This window comes from Dipodomys merriami, unplaced genomic scaffold (assembly GCF_024711535.1).
Source record: "Dipodomys merriami isolate MVZ:Mamm:240054 unplaced genomic scaffold, mDipMer1.0.p SCAF_857, whole genome shotgun sequence".
NCBI classification, from domain to species: Eukaryota; Metazoa; Chordata; class Mammalia; order Rodentia; family Heteromyidae; genus Dipodomys; species Dipodomys merriami.
In genome coordinates, this window is record NW_027206465.1 from 322,885 (window position 1) to 344,751 (window position 21,867).

Sequence of the window (21,867 nt, forward strand, 5' to 3'; positions counted from 1 at the left end):
TCTTGCTCAGGCTGGCTTTGAATTGTGATCCTCAGATCTCAGCCTTTAATGAAGAGCTAGAATTACGGGTGTGAGCTAACAGCACCCAGCTTAATTTTTGTTTTTATGAGGAATATCTTATCAAAAACCTCATTTCAGAAATTCTTTCTGCATCTTGGTGTAGGTACATGGGACAAGCAAGTTATAGTGAAAGATACTATTTGTTGGTTAATTTCCAAAGTATGATATAGTATTGGGGATTTTATTTAAGGTTATTTCTCATTACTGTCTGTACAAATTTGCTCGATTATGTCATTTTTCTCCTTCATTCCACCTATAAAGCATTAATGCTTTGGAAGCCAGTGTTATTTGTGTTCCAAAGCACAGGCATACTCTCCTTGGAAAAGTAGCCCTATTTATTTTATTTGTGTAATTATATTCTTCAGAACTTAAAAGTATACTTATATGTATCCATAGTTTATTCAAATGTTCTCTTTAAGACTTAAGAAAAAGGTTGAAAGCACTAAAATACTGCTATCATGTACAGCTTCTGAGACTCCAGTTTTCCTTCAGAGAAATGGAAATGTATGTAACATTGTGCTTTAATTATATATGCTTTCTACTACAGAAGAGAAAAATTATTAGTGAGTGAACTGCTGTTTATCATAGATTTGATTCTAGTCTCTGTTCAGCTTGGATGACAGTTTCTATGACAACCACATGGTAAAAGTTATTAGAGATGGCAAGAAATGAGGGAAACCTTCCCTGACTGGATTAGGATGCAGAAGGATCTTGGCACAAGGAAATGTTGGGTTTAGTAGGGATGGTAATAATAAAAGTTTAACACCAGTTAACAGTTATTGAGTAAGGTTATTTCTTAAGCTCTATGTGCTTTATGAATATTAACTCTTCCATATGATGACCATCTACATAGGTACTATTACAACTTCTGCTTTGGAAATGAGGAACACAGATAATCTACCTTAGCCATACTGTTGATTAGTAGCAGAGCCTGAATTTGACTTCAGTAATCTGATTCCACTAGTATCCTGCATGTCCTCCATAGGTGAAGTTCGAAGTTTTCTCAGAAATACTGCGATCCTACGATAGTGGAGATGTGAGAACAAGTTTAAGGAAAGGCATACAATACTTTAGCCAGTGCTGAGTTTACTTTTGGACAGTGATTTTTTTTTCTTCATTTTAGTTTTAGAGACATCTTCAGATTTGCAATGTGTGATTTTGGTGACAAAATGTCATCTGTAGCCCAAATATAAGTTCCATGTTAAAAATTTTACATATTCTTGGTTATTAGCCTACTTAAGAGTTTGTTGTTGTTTAAATCTCTTTTTGATATTCGTCAGTTAAGACTGAGGTGTTTTTTTTTACAGTTTAAATATATATACAATAACCTGTAGCCCAAATATAAGTTCCATGTTAAAAATTTTACATATTCTTGGTTATTAGCCTACTTAAGAGTTTGTTGTTGTTTAAATCTCTTTTTGATATTCGTCAGTTAAGACTGAGGTGTTTTTTTTTACAGTTTAAATATATATACAATAACCTGGTGGTATAATCTGTAATGGCAGCATTCAGGATGCTAAAGCAGGAGGATTGTGGGCTATACAAGTTCGTACCTAGGATACATAGTGAAACTCACAGTCCAGGATGGCTAGCAGCTCTTTGGTAGTTTTGGAACAAAAGCCAGTAAATAAAAATGCAAGAAGTTCTTTAACTTTTCTTAAAAATTTAAGTCTCCTATCTGAGTTAGAATAAAAGCAGCTACTCAGTAAGGTAGCCACAACCTTCTTCAACTGTAGAACCTCACCATCCATAAAACAATGACAATCTAACTCATTAGTCACTTGTTATAAATATAGCTCTTGTCATAGAGCATTAGAACATCTGTTGGCTTTACTGGTTAAACAGTAGATGGTAAAAATAACCATAGCTAGCAAAAAATGCTCCATCCTTAAATGTCTTTGATTGTATTATGATACCAGGAATCAAACCCAGGTTCTAAATAGTGCTAAGCAAGCACTGTCTGAACCACACCCCAGCCCTGAGTGTCTTAAGAGTTAAGAGACTATAGAAGACTGAATCCAGAACTTTGTGTATGTTAGGCAAACACTCTGCCACTGAGCTCCATTCCCAACCTTTGCATTTTCTTTAGTAGACTTAATTATAGATCTTCTTGTGGGCTAAAGAGTGTAATTGTTTTCTCCTATAGGCAAAACCAAGTAATGGCAGTCAGCAATGTATAAAGAAATAAGTTATAGAAAGAAATTGGATGGGAAGCTGGTGTGTAGAGTTGGATAAGACATTGATATTGATAATTTCTATACATATATATGCACACATATGCATACATGGTTGATTTGGTTATTCTTTTTTCTTATTTTTGTTTTTGAGGAGATTTATGAGGTTCAACATTTTGCTTGCTCAGCATTGTAATTCAGAGAAATGCTGTAGACTTAAAGAGTCATCCCTGATTTCAGTCTAGGATGGCTGGCAGCCCTTAGATACTTTCTGAATGGGGACTGGTCACTGGAAAGGGCAGTGCTAGATTAGAAGATTAGGTCTTTCATCTCTACCTTCCAACTTCCAGGGAGAGAAGAAAGGCTGAAGGTTAAGTTGATTTTCAGTGGCCTACAATTTAGCCAGCCATGCCTATATAGTGGAAGCTGTATAAAAGTACAAAAGGAGAGTTTGTAGCGCTTCCACAGAGCTGAGCATATGAGAGGTCCTAGTGGGAAGGCAGCCCGGGAAGTTCTATTCCTGTCTCTACTTCAACCAGCACCTCTCTTCAACTGTACAGTATTTGTGAGTTGTTCTATGTAATATATTGAGAAATGGGAAAAAGAAAGAGATCTAGCCTTGAGGTGATTGTTCATTATTAATTACTGTATTTTCTTTTGTGTGTGAACATAGCATGTGCACGCCTGTGCGCACACACACATAAGAGTATATTTTGGTTTATTATATAGTAACTCTCAAGTCTACTTCTATCATCTTGATTGCTACTGTCTTTATACTGTTATTTTTAGAGAAGTGTTTTAGCTGCTCTTTAAAGAAGAGGGAGGGGGGAGTTTTTTGAGTATCTTTTTGTTAGCCAGTACAATGTCTTTGAATGCCTTTGACCGTCCTTCTAGGATGGGTGCTAAAAATGCTGTTAGAAATGCATGGGACTTTGGGGGAATCCCCTCCCCCCTTGATGATGGCATTGTAGAAGATGATTTGATAGTGCCAAAGCACACAGTGCCTCTTTCAAAGTTTTAATTGTGATAGGTTTTTATTTTATATTCTATTTTGTATTTAAATGTAAAATGAAGAGCCTCAATTACTCTTATTCTTAGATGTTATAGGCTTTTGAAGGCTATTGTTTGAATAATGGATAGACAGTCTTCACATTAACATACAAGTTTTCTGCTTAATTTACATAGTTTCCTTTCCCTTCATTAATCCAGAGGAAAAGGTAAATTGATAAGGAGCAATTTTTGTGTGGATAGTAGAAGATAGGGGATGTCTTCATTCCACTGGAGATGCATGGCCAACATTCTCATACAGTGGTATTTCCATTTCCTGTAGAATGTTTGCTTTCCCTTTCCCAGTTTTGAACATTAAATACTCCATCTTGAAACATTTCATATTGGTTGTGGGTCAGATTGGTTTATTAAAGAGACAAGTTACTTATTGTCTTCAATCCAGCTTGATTTTTATGGGTTGTCTAGAATAGAGTTAATGCGTTTTTAGAGCTGCCAAAAATAAATGTAATAGGTGGTGTCCCACGGCTCTGGTGGAACTTGCTGGGCTCTGATCAAACACTTTCCCTTTGGCAGGCTCTTTAGTGCTTGTGAAACTCTCATGGTTGGCTTGTTGACTTAAGTTCTTAGAAGTTCTGAATAATAAAAAGGTTGAGACAGGCATTTCAGTAAAACTCTAAGCCCATAGAATGGCTTAAATCTTACTTGATTCTGGAAAACCAGTCCTAAACCCACAATATTTTATTCGTAAATCAACAATAAAAACAGCACTATTTTATTCCTCAGTCTGATTTTCAGAGTTAATGATCCTTATCCAGTAAAGTTAAGTAAATTTTTTACTTTTGCCCTACATGTAAATTAATAGCAAAGACTGTGTAATTAAGTTAATTTAGGGATGGCTCAAATTCCATCACCTGTGAAGCATGGTAAGTTAACTGAGCTATGTGTAGTTTCCATTTGTTCCTGTCCCTGCCCTGGAGCAAATAACTTCTTTGCTTAAGATTTAAACCAACCAGAAATTTGTCAAGCCTTCTAGAATTCATTTTTTGGGAAGATCAAGGAAATGATAACAAGTTACTTTTATTAACAGATGAAAGAGTAGACGCCAGCTTTCTTGTGGTGGTGGGAGCTGTTTGGGGGTATGCTGTTTAAATCCTGTTTTTTCCCCATCTGTTCAGAATCTGATAAGGAAGAGAAACCACCACAGACAGTCATTCCTAAGGAGGTGACTCCAGCCTTGTGTTCACTGATGAGCAGCTATGGCAGTCTCTCAGGATCAGAGAGTGAGCCTGAAGGTAAGTCAAGGCTTCTCTTGGTATGAGGTGTCTTTTTGCCTTTGGTTCAGTGTGTGTTAATAGCACTAGGATGAGTAGTCTTTATTTGATCTTTAAATTCCTTTATTCTTGGCTCTCAAGGATCCTTGTCATAATATTAGTTTATAACACCTAATGTTTATAGGGGCATTGCTCTTTATGGAGAACATTTACATAAATTATCTCACTTGGCAAATACATCCCTATATTTGTGGTTGAAATAGACTGGATACAAGAAATGGAATACTTTGAGAATCTTTCTGAGAGGCCAGTGGTGCTTGGATGATTACAGTGAAATTTGTTATGACAAGTGAGTTTAATGGACAGCAGCTTTTTTTTTTTTTTTGGAGGGAGGATACGTACAAGTACTGTGAATAGACTGTTGATATGATGCCAGGTGATGTTTTGTTTTGGATTTTGGTGGTACTAGAGTTGTTGAACTCAGGACCTTGTGCTTGTTATGCAGGTGCTGTACCACTTGAGCTACACTGTCACTGCCTTTTTGCTTTGGCTGTTTTATGCCTGAGCTAGCATGGACCTCATTTCTATTTGTGCTGTCTGTGTTGCTGAGATCACAGGTGTGGGCCACCATACCTAACTTTATTGGTTGATAATGGGGTCTTGCACACTTTATGTTCAAGCTGGCCTCAAACCACAATCTTCCTGATTTGTACCCCATGGGCATTGAGAATTATAAGTGTGAGAACTATGCCTAGCTAGAAAGAAAAGTTTTAACCCAAGGTTTGTATTGATAATTCTACATATATTTGGTGAGTAAACCTATGTCCTGTTATGGATACTCGGTATGGTAATTTTATTTAAGCTTCTCCAACTATGAGAGAACTTATGCATATGTGTCTCAGGAGAAATGTAGTCAAAATACAGTAGCTTTAGTACAGTCAATGTAGGACTGTGCTAAAGGTAAGAATACAGTCTTAGCCTTTATTTAGAATGAAGATTTGAAAGTAGTTTCATGAAAATAACAGCTCATTTAGTATTGATTAGGCTAGAGATAACTAATGTTTGGATAGTTGGAGGATGTTGAGTAAGAAGAGCTAGGCTTCAGTATGAAATATGAATATAACATGGGAAGTTTTAAATTAATAGCCTGTGGTGTGTTTTGTCCAAAAACAACTTGAAATTTGAAGTATAAACTAATTTATCAGAGTCCTCCTTAACAGATAGTGGCCTATTATATCAATTTTGGGAAAACAACTTATTTCTTACTCTTGTTTCAAATATACTGATTTGAACCTGGAGTCTTTCTCTGAACACATATTACATTTCTAGGGAAGCAAACTATTATCAGATTACTGAATCCCATAAAGACAAGCTGAATTAATTCTTTCTTCTCTTTCTTAAGATAAAAATACTGTTACAGGGCTGGAAAGGTGGCTCAGTGGTAGAGTGCTTGCTTTGCATGCATGAGGCCCTGGGTTCTATTCCTAAGTACCACATAAGCAAGAAAGGCTGGAAGTGGTGCTGCGGCTCAAGTGGTAGAGCACTAGCCTTGAGTTGAGGAGCTGAGGGACAGTGTCCAGGCCCAGAGTTCAGGCCCCACGACCAGCAAAAAAAAACCATAAATAAATAAAAATACTATTACACTCATATCTTTACTTTATAGGTCATATAGCATTAAGTATGCTATGTTAGTTGTGGCAGAACAGATATAAAAACAAGGTGCAGACTTAAAAGCCATAGAGGCCAATTATATTGCTTTCCCTTAACGCCTTTGTATGTCATTTGTTGTCTTCCTGAACAGTAATATGAAATCTTGTAGGTAGCAAAGGACACTTTGTGATAAAATAAATGTTTGATTTTTTGGGGGGGAGGAGGGTCTGGTCGTGGGGCCTGAACTCTGGGCCTGGGCGCTGTCCCTCAGCTCTTCATCTCAAGGCTAGCACTCTATCAAAGGCTAGCACTCTATCACTTGAGCCACAGCGCCACTTCCGGCTTTTTTTTCTTTTTGCTTATGTGATGCTGGGGAATCGAACCCAGGGCCCCATGCATGCAAGGCAAGCGCTCTACCACTGAGCCACCTTCCCAGCCCCTAATTTTGTATAAATTAATTTTGACTAATTATTTAAAATTCCTTGCTTTAGAAGAGAAAGCCCTTGTTTCATATTCCTAAGTCTTGATGTTTATTTTTTATATATCAAGTGAGTGCAAGGCCCCAATACCAGCACAAAAGGAAAAAGGTTATAGCCAATATACTTAATATTTGGTCCTCTTTTCCTTTGTGCTACTGTTACCATAGAATTTATTTCTACAGATATTATAAATCCTACTCACTATTTTAAAATACTTTAGTCAATTATGTTTAATTTTTTTCAAATAAGAGGAAATATGTTTTGTGTTTATCACATATTTCTGTTTCCTGTCTTAATATTTATTTTATAGATCAAGTGTCTTTGGGTATTATTTCCTAATTTGTGGTAGTCTCCTCAATTCTTGGCAGTTACAGCTTTAAATTTGAAAAAAAAAATTGGAATGCATTACAAATGCTTTGCAAAATCTCTCCTAGTCTTCAGTTAACTAAGTAGCCAATATGATGGCTAGGAGGATTTTTGTGGCTCTTTTGGTCATCTTTGAAAGTTCTACCTGTTTTCTGTGTGTTGTTTAACTTTTGTGTTTGTTTTTCATAAAACTTAGAAACTCCCATCAAGACAGAAGCAGACATTGTGGCAGAGAATCAGGCTCTGCAGAGCACTGCTCCCAAGAGTCCAAGTAAAAATGCTGTAGCAACTGTTCAGAACTCCTCAGGAGCCCAGTGTGGAAGTACAAAGAAAAGCTGTAGAAATACAAACCCCAAGAAGAAAAAAAATATTCGCAACTATCAAACATTATTTGAACCAAGAACACATCATCCCTATCTCCTGGAAATGGTAAGTGATTGCTCTTCACACTGATGTTTATATATGTCAGAAAGGTAGGGCAGAACCTTAGGGTCCTTGAACACTTGTCTATATATCTTAATTTTGAAGTTGAAGCTGGGATATAGCTGCTGTTCAGTAAGTGAAATGATCCCAGTTTTCAGGACTGCTTAAAATCAGACATTAGTTTAAGGAAATTTATAATGAGGTGAAATTGTCCATTGAAAATACAGATGAAGTTGGTGGCTCACAGCTATAATCCTAGCTGCCCAGAAGGCTGAGATCTGAGGATTGAAGTTCAAAACCAGCCCATGCAGGAGAGCCCATGAGACTTAAAAAAATAAAAAGCCTGGAAATGGAGCTGTGGCTCACATGGTAGAGCGCTAGCCTTGAGCACAAAAAATCAGGGACAGTGCGCAGGCCCTGAGTTCATCCATCAGGACTGGCACAAAACAAAACAACAAAAATTCCAGATTACTACAGCAGCAGGCTTTTAAGAAATCCTTAATAGGATTTGTTGTTATTTAAATAGAAATGCTTATTGAAAACCATAAAGCAATGGAAAGAAACTGAAGTTTCTAATTTCCTGCCTTTAAGAGTAATAGAAATGGGCTGGAAAGGTGGCTCAGTGGTAGAGTGCTTGCCTTGCATGCATGAGGCCCTGGGTTCGATTCCTCAGCACCACATAAGCAAAAAGGAAAAAAAAAGCCAGAAGTGGCGCTGTGGCTCAAGTGGTAGAGCGCTAGCCTTGAGCTGAAGAGCTGAGGGACAGTGCCCAGGCCCAGAGTTCAGGCCCCACGACCGGACCCAAAAAAAAAAAAAAGTAATAGAAATATTCCACTGTGATCTGGGAGCTATGGCTTATGAACGGCTACTCAGGCCGAGATCTAAGATTGTGGTTCAAAGCCTGCCTGGACAGGAAAGTTTGTGAGACTCTTTATCTCCAGTTAACCACCAGAAATCTGGAAGTAGAGCTATGTCTTAGAGAAATAGAGTGCTAGCCTTAAGCAAAAGAGGTCAGGGCAGCTGGGCACTGGTGGCTCACACCTGTAATCCTAACTACTCAGGAGGCTGAGGTCTGAGGATAGAGGTTCAAAGCCAGCCCAGGCAGGAAAGTCTATGAGACTTCTATCTCCAATTAACCACTAGAAAACTGGAGGTAATGCTGTGACTCAAGTGGTAGAGCACTCGCCTTGAACTGAAGAGCTCAAGGACAGTGTCTAAGCTCTGAGTTCAAGCTCCACAACCAACCAAAAAAAAAAGAAATATTCCTCAGTGCAGTGGCAAAACAGCTGGCATTCCCTGAAAAGTCTTTTTTACTTAAGTATATATGCCGTAGTTTAATTATTCTATGAATACTGGACCTGAATCATAATACTCTTGTTTTGAAAATATCACTGCTATAGTATACTATACAGTTTATACTAAACTGTAATAGTAATGTCAGAAAATAAACTGAGAAGAAAATAAATTATTTTTAACAAATATACTTTGATTTTTGTTTGTTTGTTTGTTTGTTTTGGTCCGGTCGTGGGGCGTGAACTCTGGGCCTGGGCGCTGTCCCTCAGCTCTTCAGCTCAAGGCTAGCACTCTACCACCTGAGCCACAGCGCCACTTCCGGCTTTTTTTTCCTGCTTATGTGGTGCTGAGGAATGGAACCCAGGGCCTCATGCATGCAAGGCAAGCGCTCTACCACTGAGCCAACTTCCCAGCCCAACAAATATACTTTGAATTTCTATACTATGTATAATTTTGATTTGAGGGAATTCTCTTATTATTATTATTATTATTATCTATTTTTAAGAAATGGTCTTGCTATGTTGCCCAGGTTGGCCCTGAACACTGGGCTCATGTGTTTCTCCCACCTCCCAAGTAGCTGAGGCTACAACAGTTAGGAGCCACTGTGCTCGACTGGGGGAGTAACATAGGTTTTATAGTAAAGAATTACAGGCTGGGAATATGGCTTAGTGGTAGAGTGCTTGCCTAACATGCATGAAGCCCTGGGTTCAATTCCTCAGTACCACATAAAAACAGAAAAAGCCGGAAGTGGTGCTATGGCTCAAGTGGTAGAGCACTAGCCTTTAGCAAAAAAAGCTCAGGGACAGTGCCCAGGCTCTAAGTTCAAGCCCATGACTGGCAAACAGAAAAGGTTTTCATATTTTAGCCAGGCACCAGTAGCTCACGCCTGTAATCCTAGCTGCTTAGGAGGCTGAGATCTGAGGATTGCTGTTCAAGCCAGCCTGGGCAAGAAAAGCCGTGAAACTCTTACCTTCAGTAAACTACTGGAAACCGGAAGTGGCCGGTAGAGTGCTTGCCTTGAGCTGGAGAGCTGAGGGACAGCACCCAGGCCCAGAGTTCAAGCCCCATAAACAACAACAACAACAACAAAAAAAGAATGATAGACTTAAATTTGCTATCTTGTCTTTTGTTAGATAATTTCTAGAGAGGAGTACAAATGTGAATGTTTTTGCTGTTTAAAAAGCTTATCCAGGTACTCTTGGTATAAGTTAAAAGGCAAAGGAAAGGGTTTTGCATTACATTTTACTGATTTAGCAATTAGTAAATATATAATATAACACATTAGTAAATATGTAACACATTGTTCTGTATTCTTTATATGAGTTAGGCATATGATATTTTAGATTGCCTTTTGTGGACATACATAATTTTTAACCAGCTAATATTTTTGTTTTGTTTTTTAGCTTCTAGCTCCAGACATTCGACATGAAAGAAATGTGATTTTACAGTGTGTTCGGTACATTATCAAAAAAGACTTTTTTGGACTCAATATTAATTCTGAGAAAACTAAAGATGTATAAGTGTCAAATGTTCAACATTCATAAGTAAAGTATATAAAATACTGTCAACCTCAAATCAGGAAAAACAAAAAACATTAAAAAAACTGGATTATGTAATGAAATTGTAAGTCTCATAAGATATGATGTTGGATTTTCAAGTCTTAACTTTGATTCTGGCAAATAAACACAGAGCTGATTTTTTTTTTTTTTAAGACTTTGCTTGCATTGTTGGTATTTGGGAGAATTTTTCTCTTTGTGTTGAATTTTACATATTATCCTCATATGAGGAACATTGTGGTTGGGCTAGTTAAGAATTGAAGTTCCTGGTCAGATGTGGTGGTTCTTGCCCATTATCACAGCCACACAGGAGCCATAGTAGATAGCCGTGGTGCAGGCCAACCCTGTGCAAAATTTTGGGACCCTATGAAAAATAATTTAAAAAGCTGGAGATATGGCTCAAGAGATAGAGCCCTTGCCTAACAAGCACAAGGCCCTGAGGTCAAAACCTGGGACTGTCCCCACCTTCCCCACCCAAAAAAAGAAAAGACCAGTAAAAGATAAACTAGTACAATATAGCAAAACCCTTAGTTGAACTCAGCAAAATTAGGCAAAGAAATAAGTTTTGTTTTTAATGTAGAAGAGGAAGAATTGTTCTTTTAACTCTAGCAAGGATTTAAAAAAATAAACTAATACTCAATGAACACATACATCAGAAAGTCTCAATTTAAGTTTTACTTGTTTATACTGGCTCCACTTACATAGCTTAAATATTGAATGTTTGAAATATTAATATAGATAGGATCTCTGTTTAGCTTTAATTAGCGCTTTTTCTCAAAATATGGTTTTTAAATCAGATCTTTTTACCTACTCTAAGAAAATATGTGTAGTATTTGCTGAGGTTCATCTTATATTTCTTATGGCAGTGTGACTAGTCAATTCCATTTTAAGATTTAATTAAAATTTGTTCTGTGAAGATAGTGATTGAATCCTCTTAAACATTTTAAGTAAATGAAAAGTACCCAGATCTTGCCTCCTGTGACAACAGGGGATTTGGTCTTAAATTGTAGTCTTGTGTTCCTTTTTTGCTGTACAGCTCAAAGGGACTACGTTTGTTTGTTAACTAGGATGTTGCTATAATTGAAAAATTAATTTTATCTAACATTGAAGTTCATGAATCTTGCCTTCAAGGAAAAGGTAAGACAGCTGTCATCAGTGTTCAAGAAAGCTTTAATTCTCCCTACAACCCTGGAACATCTTCCATGTACACCAGTGACTTCATAGTCCTAAGGGGAAGATTCATGTTTAGCCGTTGTTTCCCAAGTTCGTAACCACCTTACAGGCCTTTCTGCTCTGTGTCACCCTAATTCTCCAGTGAGTTCCATATTTTTCCCACTTCTTAAAAATTGTTATTATAAAGGTGATATACAGAGTGGTTATAGCTACATAAGTCAGGTAAAGAGTACATTTCTTTTCTTTTTTTCTTTTCTTTACTTTTTTTTTTTGGGGGGGGGTCATTTTGGGGCTTAAAATCAGGCCTGGACACTGTCCCTGAGTTTTTTTTTGCTCACTTTACCACTTTGAGTCACAGAGCCACTTCTGTTTTCTGGTGGTTAATTGGAGATAAGCATCTCATGGATTTTCCTGCCAGGGCTGGCGTTGAACCACAGTCCTCAAATCTCATCCTCCTGAGTAGTTAGGATTACAGGCATGAGCCACAGGTGCCCAGCTGAGTACATTTCTTTTTGGACAATGTCATCCCTTCCCTTGCCCTCTCCTAGTTTTTCCCTCCTGTACCCACTACTCAGAAGTTGAATTTTCAACATAGTATCCTTATATCCATCTAGTTTGAAATCCATCATTTCAAAGGACTTGGGGCCAAAGGAGAAATGTAGTCAACTGTTTTAAGGTACTCAAGACTGTTGAACTGAATCTCCTCATTTGTAATTCAATTTTTTGAGCAAGCATCTTTGTATTAAGTCTTCTTTTTATAACTTATTGGAAATTTTCAGACATATGAAATCATAGAAAGTAATAACACCTTCCCAAACAACATGTGGCTTCAACAGTTGTGTCACAACATGGTCAATCTTGTTTTTATTTACATGTAGCCCACCACTGCAATACTGGAGCAAATGCCCAAGTATCAAACTTTGTTTTTTTGTTTTAACTTGGATTTTAACTTGGTATCTGATGCTTTTGCTCATTGACTGGTGCTCTACCACCTGAGCCATGCCTCAGACCCCTCGAACTATTTTTTAACACCCTATCTCTCAGTTTGCTGGTATAGCTTTGGGATGCTAAGCCAGGAGAATCCCAAGTTTAAGGCCAGGCTAGGGTACAGAAACTGTCTTTTTTTTCTGGCCAGTCCTGGGGCTCAAACTCTGGGCTGGGGTGTTGTCCCTGAGCTCACAATGAGCTAATACTCTACCACTTGAGCCACAGTGTCACTTCCAGCTTTTTCTGTGATTAATTGGAGATAAGAGTTTCAGACATTCCTGCCCTGGCTGGCTTCAAACCTTGATCCTCAGATCTCAGCTTCCTGATTAGCTAGGGTTTCAGATCAGATGTGAGCCACTGATGCCCACCAGACTGTCTTAATTTTTTTTTAATTTTTTCAAAGGCTATCTTTTAAGAATTAATTACATTAATTTCTAATTGCTTAATCATTCAACTATCAAATTAAGTTCTTGGCACTCTTAACTGAGATCATACTATAATATTTTATTTACACCTTGTTTTAGATACCATAAAAACAAGACCATATACTATATTTTGAACATATTTCCAAAAGCACTGCTCTTTACTGCATCTACTGGTAAAAGTCACTCCTGGGTGCTGGTGGCTTATGCCTGTAATCCTAGTTACTGAGAAGGCTGAGATCTGAGAATCATGGTTCAAAGAGCCAGCCTGAGTAGGAAAATCTGAGAGACTCATTTCCAAATAACTGCCCAAAAGCCAGAAGTAGAGCTGTGGTGCAAATAATAGAGCACTAGCCTTGAGGAATAAAAGCTCAGGAATAGCACCTAGGCCCTGATTTCAAGCCCAGGACCAACTTGCCTGTGTGTGTGTGTGTGTGTGTGTGCGTGCGTGCGCGCGCGTGCACACACACACACACAAGGAAAGGAAGAGAAAACTTCTGACCTGGAGATGAGAAGCTGGCAACCTTTCAATGTGAAAGTGATGGCACCGGGTACTAGAGTTCACCTCTCTCGCTGCCAAGTCCATCAAGTCCTGGGTGGGAGGGAGCAGAGCTGAGGGAGCTGTCAGGGCAGCTTGACCCTCCACATCCATCAGCCTTTGAAAGTTACCTTGCTTATCATCCATCATTTCATCCCTGATAAGCAAGAATAAAACAACACTCCATGGCTCAGTTGTAGAGCAAGGCTGGGATAGAGAGAATGGTCACTGGAAGAGGCCACAGCTGCTTTGGGGGTGAGGGAGGCAGTGAGGGAGTTACTCCAAAACAGTGGCCTTTAGTATAGTTCTTGCCTCGTTGGGAGTGGAATGGAACAAGAGATTATTGCTTCTTCGAAGTTGTGAAAGAAGAGAATTGGTGAGGGTGAATAAATAGGATAATAAGGAAGATGGACATTCAGCATATAGAGGACCTCAGGAAGGAAAAGTTCCAATTATTCCAATTACTGTCAACTACCCTGAGGACGGTGTGTGCTGTACAGCAATGACAGCAGATGTTGGATCAATTTCTGGGTCTTCTCAGCAGGACACAAAGCTCCTATTGATCTGCATCCATCCGGTCAACTCAAATCAGTCTCTGTACATATTCAGGGGAGATGGATGTCTTCAGTCACTTTTGTAGCTATTTCAGGGTCTGCCAGTTCTCTGCTTATTAGCAGGTACCACCATTTCCTGTGTCACAACATATTGCAGTTTAGTGTTTGTTTTCCTGATTTATTTACTTTTTAAGCTGAATGATAGGCTTTATTTCCATTTCCTTGGTTTTCCATGGATGTTTTATTTTGTTTTTCAGTACTGGGGTTTGAACTCGGCCCTGCACTTGCTAGGTTGGTGCTCTACCACTATGCTGTGCCCCCAGCCCCATGAGTTGTTTTGATTATTCAATCTGGTTTACATTTAGTTCATATGTCTCTTATACTTTGTTTTAAGTTTAGATTTTTTTAAACTAGTCCCTTACTACTTGAACCATACCTCCAGTTGTGCTTTTTTTTTGCTGGTTAGTTTGGAAATAATTGTCTAGCAGGCTTTTTTGCCTGGGCTGGCCTTGAATTATGATCCTCCAGCTCTGTCACCTGAGTAGCTAGGATTACAGGTATGCACCACCACTCCTGACTTAACTTTCTTGATCTGCACATTCTGTATGTTTTTGACTTTTAAAAAAATCATTTTCTGACAAGTACATAAAGATTTCTTTTACCCATTCTCTTAACAGTGTATTACAAATATTTCCTTAGTTTAGTTGAGGCTTACCATTCAAGTGCTTTAGAATGATGTGCAACTGGGAGAAGGATCAAGCAGTGTTCCTTTCCACAAGTTGCCCTGAAGGTTTGGGGGTATGTTTTCCTTCTACGCAGTACAGCTGTGCAGGACCTCCAGGCTCACAGCGGTGAAACTGTCCAGTGTAACATTATAGTGAGAGGAATTTGTTGAGGGATGTCATGTGCTACAACAGCAAATAATGTCACTCTGTCAAGTAGGAGAATGGCTTTTTAAAATTACATTTTCCTGAGACCAGGGAGGCTATGAATTTTTTCTCCACTCCTCCCCCTCTTTTATTATTATTATTATTATTATTATTATTATTATTATTATTATTATTATTATTATTATTATTATATTATGCTACTGTTGAATTGTCTGTTCTACTCAGTTTTCTATTTTCCTGATGGATTGCTTGCCTTTTTGATCCACACAACCACTTTACTATATATACATCTTGATCTTTCATTGACTATTTAAAGCTCTTGCTAGTATTTTAGCTTTTGATGAGATCAGATCTATTTCTATTTCTTTGGTGCTTTTGTGGCATTACCAAATGGATACTTTTTCTTCTAATATTTTTCTTCTATTACATTTCAGTCTTTAATCTATTTTGCATATGGCATGATATAAGGAGTCTGACACCTTTTATTTCTTATACCCTATTTATAGAAAGAGAAGAGGGCTGTGGATATTTCTCCCTCCCTTCACCCCCCTCTCCCGCACTAATCCTCTTATTTTTAAGGGTACTGCCTTCTAGGTTTCGTGCTCTTTAGAAGGATTCTGATTTGTCTTTGTTTCTTCGAAGATCCTGATATTCTACCACAGGAAACAATCCATTATTATGATTATGCAGCTTTATGGTTAGTGATTTCTGCTTGATATCCTCCAGGGCAAAGTAATTTAATCAGGGGTACCTTTTCTTCTTGCCTATCTTCGTTTCCATTTTCTTAAAACAACTGAAATCATTTCCTTATTTTATCAGAGAGGTATCAGCAGCTACTTGGCAAATTCCTATTTTACATAAAGCTTGTTAGCTCTAACCACTAAATTGTCCAAAAACATCCTAACCAGGTTTTGCACCTTCATACATACACACCACACACACGTTAAAATGACCACTCTTCTTATATCCTGGCAGAAGTAAGTTATGTTGTCTTATTTTGCTTAAGAACTTAACAATGAGGCCAAGCAATATTATTGGCAGGTGAGATGCACAAATCCAAGAATATCAGAAAACCTCATAGTGATAAAATTCTTTAAAATACCCTTGTATAGAAATGCCAACATCTTTTTTATTTTGGCTCTGGAAGTTTTAGTTTGTTTTTAAACATAATGTTTTCTTAATTCCATCTATAATTATTTTTATGTATATTTAAAACTGAGACAGGAGTGAAAAACCAGTTGTGTTGCCACAGAGGCTATAGAATGTCATAAAGTGACAAAGTGACCTAAGGATTAATGACAGGCTTTGTTCCAGCAAGATGGCAGAGATGGGTTGATGTGCCATCTTCACGGCTTGTCTGTGCCACATGCTCTCTTTCTTGGCTGTATTTCTTTTCTAATAAACTTTCCTATCATCTTATGTTCTTACCTTGCCTGAATTTTTCTCTTGCCAGACATAAGAACCTGAGATCAATTTAGCTGTCCTAAATTTCTGTTAACAAACTTGCTGAATCACTATGATAGAAAACCTACTTCCTCTCAGCAGCAGGAAAAAGAAAATGAATTGTTTTCATATTTATGTTTTAAGGCTGGATACATTTCCTTTTTTTTAAACTTGATCCAATGAGGTCAACATTATTCTCTTCACGTAGGCAAACAAGTGGGGAAACTTAAGGCTCAGGGAAGTATATTTTCCAAGGGCATATAGCAAACCAGAGGTGGAGTCTTGATTCCCAGTTTAAGTGTACAAAATGTAGTTTTTGTTTGTTTGGGGTTTTTTTTGATACATTTTGATACATTTCCTTTTAATATTTTGCCTGGGGTGTTTTCAAGAATAGATTGTTTTAAGTTGGAGATATAAGAAGACTTAAATTTTGGTAAGCACTAAGTATGATACAGTGGGCAATGACTGATGAAACAAGAGACTGGCAATAAATGTCAAAATAGGAAATCTCTGAAAGATACTGTTTTCAAATCAAAGAGCTAAGAAGATGGAAGCTGTCAATCAAATTATATACTGAATCTGCTTATAGAGCCTGAGGTACGTGTTACACTTAATTTCCTGATAGAGACAAATAACATTTGGAAATTAATTACCATGTCAGACAATGGATTACTTTGCTATAGACCAGGTTCTAAACCTGGGCTGATTGTCTTGAAGATGGCCTCCTCAGTCCTGCACAGATTCTCATGTGTGTGGACTTTGGTGCTAACCAGGGAATACCTGCTTCCCCAATGGTGAGGACAGTCAGGTAAGTTTGGGAATTGCCTTGTGTATACAGTTTCCTATGGGGCTCTTACTGAAATAGAGCTTGCTGGGCCCCACCTGCTAAATTCCCAATTCATGGATTTTAAGTGGGGCCTGAGAATGTGCATGCCTAATCAGTTCCTAGGATGGCCTGAGGATCACCCTTTGAGTCCTTCTTGCATAGACCATCCTCTAGACACCTGCACCTGGACGCACTTCACTAAGAAACAACCAACAGAATTCTACAGGAAGGTCTTTTTTTTTTAATCACTTAAGCTTTTGCATTTTGCTTTTTTGTTGTTATTGTTTTAGTGGTCGTGTGTGTTTGATACTTGGGACTGAACTCAGGGTTTTGCACCTGTTAGAAAGTGTACAACCATTTCTGTCCCTATGTATGGTCCCCACTTACAACTAAGGACCAACCAGAGGAAGCTGAGCATGTACCTCAAACCAATCCCATAGAATATTCCAAGTGTCCACTGCCAGCTTACCCATGCCACTAGTCCCAGCCAACAAGCTGAAAGCCTTCCCTGCTTCTTACACTAATGTTCACTCATTTGCTACTTTTGAACCCCAAACCCAAGTGACATTGGTTTACTACCTGCACAGCAAACTCCAAATGAGCAGTCATTGCCTCTCTCACATTGCTCATCTTCAGGTACATTGTTGCTGCTGCTCTGATCCACCGCTTGGCTGCTTCCCCCTGGCATCTCTGCTGAGCATAGTCTGACTTAGGCTGGGCATTTTACCCAGAGAAATAGTGGGGAAAGATGGATGAACAGTAATGCAGATGGGCATCTATTTTTGAAGATTACTAGGAAATGCTGTGGGTTGTTTCCTGTAAGTAAAGCAGGAAGAACATGAGCTCCAATAGAACAGGCAATGGGAGACTAATGCAGTCTGAAGAGTATGCGGTTGTTTTCAAACTGCTAAGAGAATATGCAGCTCCTGTGGGACCAGTAATCAGTAGTTGACATCTTAAATTCATTTGAACATCCCAGTCTTCTTTTAAAGTTATTACCCAAGAACAGCTCCATGGTATATATTGTTCCACAGCTTCCAGAGGTAGGGAATGTGTGTGTGTGTGTGTGTGTGTGTGTGTGTGTGTGTGTGTGTGTGTGTATGCACATGCACGCATGCATGTATACGCAATGCATGTGTTGGCATATGGGACTTGAACTCAGGGCCTGGACACTGTCCCTGAGTTGTCTCACTCAATGCTAGCATTTTACCACTTGAGCTACAGCTCTACTTAGTAGGGTAGAGATTTACTGCTTATCAGCCGCTTGGAAGTTAACTGGAAGTTCTAGTAAATGTCCCTCATCCCAAATCACATTTACTTAAGGGTTCAGGACAAAGTTAGCTTCTTTCCAGCCAAATTCTTTCCTTCCTTCCTTCCTTCCTTCCTTCCTCCCTTCCTCCCTCCCTCCCTCCCTCCCTTCCTTCCTTCCTTCCTTCCTTCCCTGCCTCCTTTCTTCTTTCTTTCTTTCTTTCTTTCTTTCTTTCTTTCTTTCTTTCTTTCTTTCTTTCTTTCTTTCTTTCTTTCCTTCTTTCCTTCTTTCCTTCTTTCCTTCTTTCCTTCTTTCTTTCTTTCTTTCTTTCTTTCTTTCTTTCTTTCTTTCTTTCTTTCTTTCTTTCTTTCTTTCTTTCTTTCTTTTCTTCCTTTCTTCCTTTCTTCCTTTCTTTCCAGTCTTAGGGCTTGAACACAGCTTGGGCACTGTCCCTGAGCTTTTCACTCAAGGCTAATGTTCTACCACTTTGAGCCATAGCGCCACTTCTGTTTTTTCTGGGGTTACTTGGAGATAAGAGTCTCATAGACTTTCCTAACTAGAGGCTGCCTTCTTGCCGTAATCCTAAAATCTTAGCCTCCTGAGTAGGATTGCAGGTTTGAGCCACCAGCATCCAGATTCTTTAAAAAAAAAATATATATATATATATATATATTACATATATATATATATATATATATATATATATATATATATATATTTCAAACTCAGAGTTCAAACCCAGCAGTGCTTTCCCAAATTCCTCTACTGGTACATACTAATTGTACAAAATGAGAGGTTTCATTGTGATATTTCTGTACATATTTGCAATGCATTTTTGTCATATTCAACACTCCTATTACTCTTTATATTCTCTTACCTGTCCTCCCATTTTTAAACTTTCTTACAAAAATTTAAATAGACTGGGCACTGGTGGCTCATGTGTGTAATCCTAGCTACTTAAGAAGCTGAGATTTAAGGGTCCTGGTTTACAGGCAGCCTAGGCAGAAAAGTCTTAGCCACTGAAAAGCTGGAAGTGGAGTTGTTCAAGTAGAGCACCAGCCTTGAACAAAAAGCCATAAAAGGCCCTCATTAGAGCACAGATTCCTGAGTTAAAGCTCCAGTACACAAGTGCAAGTGCAAATGCATGCACGTGCACACACACATTCAAATGGATCACAGAACCAGACTTTGCCATTAGGGAATGTATGATCTACCATAGACAGAAGCAGGGAAACAGGGCCAGCCCAACAGTGGATGGCATGGGCCACAGAACAAGCACCTAACCCAGTGTGAGAGGTTCAAGGATGTTCGTCCTGAGTCAACAGATATGTAGAATGTCACTAGATTTGGAGAGGTGAGGAGCAGTTATATGATCCAACCAAGCTCTTGAGGAAGCATGTCATCACAATGGCCTTTGGAGATCACATCCAATTTTAGAAACTGAACCCAGTGTTAGGCCATGAAGATGAACTCCCCTGCTTGGAAGGCAGAGGCAGGTGCTATTACTCAAAAGAGCTCTGAGGGTAACTTTGTGCCTCAGGCTGAGCATTGGTGCTGACCAGATCTTTCCTTGGGAGAATAGAGTTTAACCTGTATTTATTTTTGTGCCATTATAAAGGATGAGTCTTGGTCCATTGAAATGGAAACTAACCTTGCTCCTAAATAACTGGCCTGAATTACACCAGCATCATGTTGGCTAATGTAGATGTCTGGCAAGTGCAATATGTTTGGGGCTTTTTTCCAATATCAAATGGTGGATAAAATGGGAGAGCTGCCCAGAGAGAATCAGTGCCTTATATGCATGGGAACAGGAATAAATGTTCCTTGTGTCAACAAGAAGGCTTTTTTTGTGTGTGTGTTTAGAGTTAAAGAAATGTAGCAGCTCACTGGTTTGGCTAAACTTCAAAAATGTGTGTGTGTGTGTGTGTGTGTGTGTGTGTGTGTGTGTGTGTGTGTGTGTGTGTGTTCCCCACTTCTCCCAGGAGCATTTTGTTCATGCTGGTGGTTAAAAGGTGGCAGCTTTCACATAGCAATACAACAGGAAGTATTTAAGTTAGAGAAAAGGAAAGACTGGATGGCAGAATGATTGAGTTCTGGACTAGGTTCCCAGGGAGATTATGGGATCTGATTTTTATTCATGGGCCGTCCTATAAAAGTAGTTTAATCAAGAAGGTGACAATCCACATCATGTTTGAAAGACCTGTGCTTTGGCTACTCAGAGGAAATGGGGGGTGTCTTATAATGGAGGAAGACAGGAGGTGGTTTCATGGGGAGAGCTGGCCTTGGAGTTGTGGGTCACAAGTGGAGAGAAGAGCCTGGTAGAGGAGCATGTGGGAGTCTGCACTGTGGGCTCCCTGCAGATGGGCTTGGAGGATAATATTAACAGGCTATGTCAGGGTCAAAGTATGGACGCTGGAAAAGCTTGGCCAGGAAATTTAGACAACTAGAAGCCATTTTTTTTCAGGCCTGTCAGCAGGAAAGGGAAATGATAGAAATAGATCAGAGAGTCTGGGCTTTGGGGATCATGAGCTTTTGCAGATTGAAGTTACAATCTTATAGTTTGGTGGTGTTTATCCAATATCCAGTGGCATGTATGAGAGCATGCTCACAAAGATTCACATTTCTAGGCCTTGCTCCCTGAAGGTGACTTTTGGAAATCCCTGTGGGTGGGGCTGGAAAGTGAAATATAGAGAGCCAGTGGTGATTCCAGTTTCACTGATTTAGGCCAAACACTGCAACCAGGGGTGAAGCAGGGTTGCCTCTAAAGAACTCACCAAGTACAATGAGAGTGTATATGCTTGTATACTACATCCTAGCTACTCAGGAGGTGAGATCTGAGGATGGAGGATCAAGGCTATCCTAAGCAGGAAAGTTCATGAGACTCTTATATCCAATTAACTACCACCAAAAAGCTGGAAGTGGCAGTGTGGCTAAAGTGATACTGTACCAGTCTTAAGGGAAAAGGCTAAGGGATAGCATCCAGGCCCCGAGTTCAAGCCCCATACTAGCTTGCATGCGTGCGTGCACGCACATGCATGCGCGTGCACTCTCTCTCACATACACACACACACACACACACACACACTCATAGTGTAAAGGCCCAGAAGTTCCTAGGGAAGTCCTGGTATGATATTTAACCAGCATATCATTTTAAACAGCTCACCAACTCTGTATGCTTTATAGTGTTATAAGAATGCTTTATAGCATTTCTTGATTACTATGGTATAAATGCTCTCAGATTGGTCATCTCAAGCTACTAATGTGATGTCACTGAACACAGAAAAGTCCAGAATAGACACTTGTGATCCAGTGTGAGCTACACACACAGAAAAACATTCAGACACAGTGAACCATTGCTTCTACCCTGAAATCATGCCCAAGCAGGAAATGTGGAAGATGAGGTAAAGGTGGGAGAATCACCTAGAATAAAGACTGAGTTACTGAGTAATGTCCTTAACTGCTTTCTATACCATTACTTGAAGTTTATTATTTACAGTTTTCTGTT

At 38.9% G+C, this 21,867-nt stretch overlaps 1 protein-coding gene across 2 annotated transcripts in view; it reads left to right on the top strand.

Annotated features, from left to right (window-relative positions):
* The window catches only part of LOC138820301 (FMR1-interacting protein NUFIP1-like), a 31,192-nt gene extending 20,744 nt beyond the window's left edge, over positions 1-10,448 (top strand). For both annotated transcript variants that reach the window (XM_070011976.1, XM_070011977.1), the window contains exons 8-10: positions 4,418-4,534; positions 7,205-7,437; positions 10,128-10,448. In XM_070011976.1, coding sequence (XP_069868077.1) covers positions 4,418-4,534; positions 7,205-7,437; positions 10,128-10,244 — 467 coding nt within the window. In that variant the 3' untranslated portion in view covers positions 10,245-10,448. The remainder of the gene's footprint in view (positions 1-4,417; positions 4,535-7,204; positions 7,438-10,127) is intronic.
* Positions 10,449-21,867: the final 11,419 nt, after the last annotated feature.